The 6,039-nt window shown below is 53.2% G+C and overlaps 1 protein-coding gene across 1 annotated transcript; it reads right to left on the reverse strand.

Moving 5' to 3' along the window:
- Nucleotides 1-569: 569 nt before the first annotated feature.
- On the reverse strand, nt 570-4,426 carry FEM1A (fem-1 homolog A). The gene has a single exon (XM_051971839.1). It carries the CDS (start codon nt 4,333-4,335, stop codon nt 2,350-2,352), a length of 1,986 nt encoding a protein of 661 aa, XP_051827799.1. The 5' UTR covers nt 4,336-4,426; the 3' UTR covers nt 570-2,349.
- Between the last annotated feature and the right edge of the window lie 1,613 nt (nt 4,427-6,039).

Here is a 6,039-nt window from a genome sequence, read left to right on the forward strand (position 1 = left end):
TGGGGGGTGAGGGTGACAGTCAACGTTGGAGAACTGCAGATCCGGAAGGTTAAATCCAGTAGTCCAAAGATATCATCCCCAGCCTTCTGGGAGCACTACCAACTACCCAGCAAGACACTTCCCCAAGTTGTTTTTGATCAAAGATAACCTTCTTACCTTGCCTTAGTTTAGAAGTTGTCTATGCTAATTTGCAAGACAATTTTATCCCAAAGTGGGAAGCTGTTAACTTTCTGAGGTTCTCGGAAGCCTTAAGACTCCACTGGCCAATGGATTGCAAACAAAGTCCAAGGGGACAAAAGAAATCACTTCACAACCAGACCTCCTGTCCAGTTATTGATGTGGTATATATTACTGTAGAGTTTGGGGAGATGGAAGAGTCTTAGTCCTGAAATACAAGGTCAAACTAGAATGGGCAGAGACTCCCTCCCCTATCCAACCCATTCCCCCATTCCCCAACCCCTTTGCCACACAAATGAGCAACCACCAAGGAATTCCCAGGCAAGTCAGTCTAGTGTCTTTTCTTTTTAATTACTTAAATATAGGAGCTTAGGCTCACACATTAAACAAGCTTTTTTTTTTTTTTTTTTTTTTTAGTTTATTCTGCATTCCAGTGAGAACATTACTGCATTTTCCACCTTGATAGAAGTTAAGCTGTCTTATAAATAAATCAATTTATAGTTTAACACTGCAAAACTAAACGACAGACCTGGTTTCCTTAAAGGGGCAGGGCATCAGATTATCAGCATCCTGGTCTTTGGTGGCCTGCAAACACTAATCTAATGGTGGCTTTTAGATATGCAGTACAGTGGATTAGTGTCAAAACTTCACTCTCCTGAGCCTGACCTTTCTCCAAAAATGAAGAGGGGCAGCTGTTTAACCTTTTCTGTTAGACTTTCACTCTGGCCAGGCCAATAATCTCCCTGCTGCCTGCCAAAGCCTCTGTAGTCAGTCATCTCTCCTGAGAAAAAACCCGTGATGGGCATGTTTTCCAAGACCACCTGCTCTTGCCAGCACTTAGCCTCCCGTTATGGGAAACAGCTTTCTGTAAACTCGAGTTTAAAGCCCGTCACTGATGGCCTAATGCCGACATTCTAGTTGCATTTTCTTTATTAAACTACTGCCCTATGTGGGACCTTCAGTTCTGGTAGACGGCTTTAAAAACAATTACAGCCCCCAAGTCACGGAGTCTATCAATTAAATGACAAAACGAGCATGGAGACTGAAGCTGGGTAGGAAACGTTCTCTGGCTTTAATATGGAAACAAAAGCTTTGGTGGCTCCTTCTGTATCAGAGAACCGATGTTGTGCACAGCCCCTCGAACATAGTGCTGGTTCATGGCTTCTAAGCAAGTGAGTTGGGGGGCTCTCCTACCGAGAGGGGAGAAATTTGGGAGGCCCATGTGCTAAGGGTAGAATGAGGTTTTAAAAATGGAACTGTCTATAGAGCTTTATGGATTGAAGCCAGACTTCCATATTAAATGTAAAGCACACACAAGTCTTCACACACCATTTTGACCTGTATCGCCCATACCAGGGACTGCAAAACAAATACTGCTTTCAATCAAACGGATCTGTCAGTGGGATTGGGGGGAACCGCAGAAATCCAGCTTCACAAACAGGCAGCAAAATCTTAGGACTTCTGCACAACACTTGCGACCTGGCCACTCAAAAAATAAAAACCAAACCAACTGAAAGCTGTGTTAAGTGGTGGCCAGTTCTACTGGGCTCCAGCTGACCCCCACTCCATGGTAACCAGGACAACACAGAGTAGTTGGGGACAAACTAGGAAAAAGAAATCTCTTTGCTTCTTGAATTGCAAAATTGCGCCACTGCGACCCATAAGTCAGAAGATAGCTTCTCAAGAGCCCTGACAGCTGAGGTGATTGGGCATCCAAGGGGAAAGAGGGCAATATACCATTTTCTGCTTCTATCTCATGTTCCGGTAGGTTAGTAAGGCCATGGCTTCCATCTCTCTGCCCCTATGGTTAAGGTCAATGTAAGCCTCCCAGCATGTGGGAGGATAGGAAAACACAGAATTCATGAAAGAACTTGGCGTTTCTTTCTCCCTTCTAGCAATAATTGAATTGATTGAGGGAAGGTAGCTTCCTGGTGCACTTCCCTGAAGGCCTTTATGGTGTACTAACTCTGGATTTCTCACTCAAAGGAGAAGTCAATGGGGAATATGGAAGCTCTACACCCCACCCCGAGGCACATTTTACCAGAAGCCATCCCACACTCTCTGGGAAGGTGGGAAATATAAGGTATTACACAAAGCCCTGGTACCTCCCTCTCCGCTGAGGATGGATGGTGAGCAAGGAGGGATGGTGAGGGGTAACCCCCCTCCCCCCATTCAGTGCAGTTCAATGAAAGCCTCCAGTTCTTCGGGGATGAAGCCCTTGTACGGGACCTTGTGCTTGTCTAGGGCACGGGCTGCAAGGCACTGGAGGGTAATGTAGTTGAAGGGCTGCATGGTACTCTTGCTGAGCAGCTTTTCATCCAGCAGCTCATAGGCGGTTTTCTTGAAGGCATTAGTTGCATCCATGTGGGCACCAGCCTCCATCAGGGCACTCATGATCAGGGGGCAGTTGTTCTGGGCAGCTATGTGCAATGGGGTGTTGTTGTCAAAGTCCCTGCTGTCTGGGTCAGCCCCACATTCTAACAGCACATTCACCACGTGCAGAGAGGGGAACTTGCCCACCGGGTAGCGGCCCACAGCAGTCGTGTCCTTGTCCACAGCCATATGCAAAGGGGTGAAGCCATTCTTGCCCCGGGGGCTGCATTTGAGAAGCCTGTAGACAGTCTGGCGTTTGAGGTGCTCTTGTTCTGGGGTACATTCCACTTTTTCCAAAAGATATATTAGGTGGAGAATGATAGCTAGGGCTTTGGTGAACTGTGAAGAGTCACCAGGGTCTTTGGGATGCTGCAGGGCTCTCTCCACTTCTCGCACTCCCTTACTGAGCACCCCCATGAGGTCAGAGAAGCCGATCTGGGTCCCCAGGCTGCCCTTGGTGGTTCGGTCCTGCAGCACGTAGGAGAAGAGTTCTGCAAAAGAGAGAAAGCTGCTAGCGGTCATGGGGCTCAGAGGTTCCAGGTTGCTCTGTTGCATGTCCAGGGCGTACTTCCACAAGTGGATGCATCTCTCAAAATTGCCCGAGTCTGCATACACCGCCCCTCTGTAGCGAATGTAGTAGGAAGTGTCTGGATGGGAGGGTCCCAGGATGCGCTCGCGGATCAGCAGAGCCTGCATCCTCATCTCGTCAGGGTCGGTAATGAGGGCTTCCAGCTCTTCCGCGGTATTCACTTCCCTGGAATAATCATAGGCTAGGACTAGCTGCTGAGGCTCGGGCTTGGGCAGGTACTCCCCGCCCTGGTGCCGCAGCTCCATGGCCCTCCTCCAGTACTTGAGGGCGCCCAGCAGGTCCCGCTTTTTGTCCACAAAGGTGGCCCCCAGCAGCTCCAGAGCCTCCACCGCGGCTTCTCGGCTGGTGGGGCAGCAGCTCTCGTACGGCTCCGGGGACTGAGCCTCTTCCGGCGCGCGGCTGGTGCTGGGCCCGGCAGCTTCCTGCAGCTTGGGCTGCACCTGGAGCTCGGGGGCCGGCTGCTCCTGGATGAGGTACTCCACGATGTTGGTGTGGCCCGTGACGCTAGCGGCCAGCAGCGGGGTCATGCCGTAGCCGTCCCGTTCCATGCGCGCCTTGCAGCCCAGCAGCAGCTGCAGGATCTCCAGGCTGCCGGACTCGGCGCAGTCGTGCAGAGCCGTGTTTCCTTTCGCGCTACGCCGGTTCACCTGCGCGCCCTGCTCCAGCAGGTAGCGCGCGATCTCGCAGTGTCCCTTGTAGCAGGAGATCATCAGGCAAGTGTGTCCGTGCCGGTTGGCCACCTCCAGATCGGCCTGGTGCTCGCCGACCAGGTACCGCACCACGTCCAGATGGCCATCAAAGCAGGCTGCGCGCAGCGGCGTGGAGTTGGTGCGGGTGGTGCGGTTCACCGAGGCGCCGCGCCGCAGCAGGCTCTGCACCACGCCCAGGTGCCCGGCGGCGGAGGCGGCCCACAGCGGCGGCGCGCCCTCGATGGTTTCGCCGTCGAAGTGCACCGAGCCGCCCGCTTCCACACTGGCGCCGCAGCGGTCCACCAGGTATTCCACCACATCCAGGTGGCCGTAGCGGGCGGCGATGAGCAGCGGCGTTCCCCCGGCGGCCGGGCCCCCGGCAGCCCCGGCCGCCGGTTCCCCGGTCAGCTCGTCCAGCTCCTCACGGCTGCGGCCGCTCAGCAACTTCTGCAGCAGCTGCAGCTTGCCGTCGCGCGCTGCGTTGTACACTGCCGTGCGCAGATCCATGGCGCGCGCCTCTCCCCGCCCATCGGCCGCGCGGGGCCGGGGCAGGGCCGGGCCGAGCCGAGCCGAGTGGAGCCGAGCCGAGATCGGCGGCGGGCGAACTAGAGCCCAGCAACCTTCACCCTCTCCCCAGCCGCCATCTTAGGCCTGCCGCAGGCAGGACAAAATGGCGCCCGGTGGCGGGGAGGAGCCTACGGGGGCTCGCCGCGCGCGAGGACCGCTGGGAAATGAAGTTCTCCGATAGAGACGGCAGCCGCGCAGAACAAGAATCCCGGAAGTGCTAGGAGGAAGCGGGAGCCGTTCAAATGAACCAGAGGAGAGAAGGGCTGTGTGGGAATTGTAGTTCCTACCAACGAGACTGTGACGGTTGCGGGGCTAGGGTTGGTGATCTTGTCCGAACTATGCTTCCCAGCATGCAAAGCAGTTCTTCCGTCCCACTCCCCTCTCAACTGCTGGCCGAGAAAAGCGAGGAATCTTTGGATAGGCTAGGCTCTTTCAAACGTCACCTTCCGTTGACCAATAGTAAATGGACGATCACTCTCGATTCGTTTACTCCTGCAGCGCCCGCCTTCAACCGCCTTCAACCACCAGACAACTCCATTTCCCGGCAATCTTTAGAAGGAAGAGAGCGGCAAGAGAGCCAATCAGAAGCTTGGATGGTAGACCACCTTCGGGTTGGGCGGATTGAGGCGGGGTTTTGTTGTTAATTCCTTCTGTGGGTGGTCTGTGAGGCCCTCTCGGCTAGGAGAGTGATAGGGGGCGCTGGGCAGCGCCCAGGGCGGCTGGGAAGCCCCGGCGAGATGGTTATCCTCTGCGCCACAGAAGACCCCGGCCTACTCGCTCCCGCTTTATTTCGTCTGTGTCGCAGGCGGGACCGTGTAGTTACGGACGCAATCGTCCCAACCGTCCCTACAGTGCCCGGGGTGGGGATGGGGTAGGATACGGAGGTGGGGGGTTGGGAAGGGAGAAGGCGTGAGGCACACTCAGCATGTGTTTGACCTTCTAAATCTTCTAATCCAACTCATTTTACAGATAAGACTGAGGTCCAGATAGAATTCGGACAATTAGCATTTATTAAAAGGCTAGATAGCCAGGGCTATGCCAAGAACTGGAGATATAAAAGAAAAAAACAAACTAACAAAACAAAAAAACCAGGCCCTGCCCTCAAGGAGCTTTTACAAAGTACAGAAAGGATAAAGGAGAGGCGATCCCAGGGGAGACGCACTGGCGTGGAAGAGGATCTGGAAAAGCTGCTTCTAGAAGTTGGGACTTTAGCTGGAACTTGAAGGAACCGGAAAGTGCAAATAACCAGTGAAAATGCCCACCCTCTTGGAGCTGACTTGCTGAGGTCACAAATGCACCGCTAGTATTACAGACTACCAGCTTGTTCATCTGATAAATGTTTCAGTGGAAAGGTAGAACACTTGGAGTTAAGGAAGACCCAAGTTCCAATTCTGCCATAGATTTAACTTAACTGTGTGACCCTTGCCAAGTCACTCAACTTTTTCCCAGCCTTCAGATTCCTCATCTATAAAATAAGAGGGTTGGATTCCATGGTCCATTCTTTCTAGCCCCAGGTTTATGAATTTATGACTACAAGTCCAGCCACTGTTTTCCCAAAGCCCTGGAACCTGAATTGTCATATGGGACCATCATACTCAGTATGCACCACACCACAGAGTCAGATGAACTGGAGGTTAACCCTCA

Source organism: Antechinus flavipes, chromosome 1 (assembly GCF_016432865.1).
Source record: "Antechinus flavipes isolate AdamAnt ecotype Samford, QLD, Australia chromosome 1, AdamAnt_v2, whole genome shotgun sequence".
Lineage (NCBI taxonomy): Eukaryota > Metazoa > Chordata > Mammalia > Dasyuromorphia > Dasyuridae > Antechinus > Antechinus flavipes.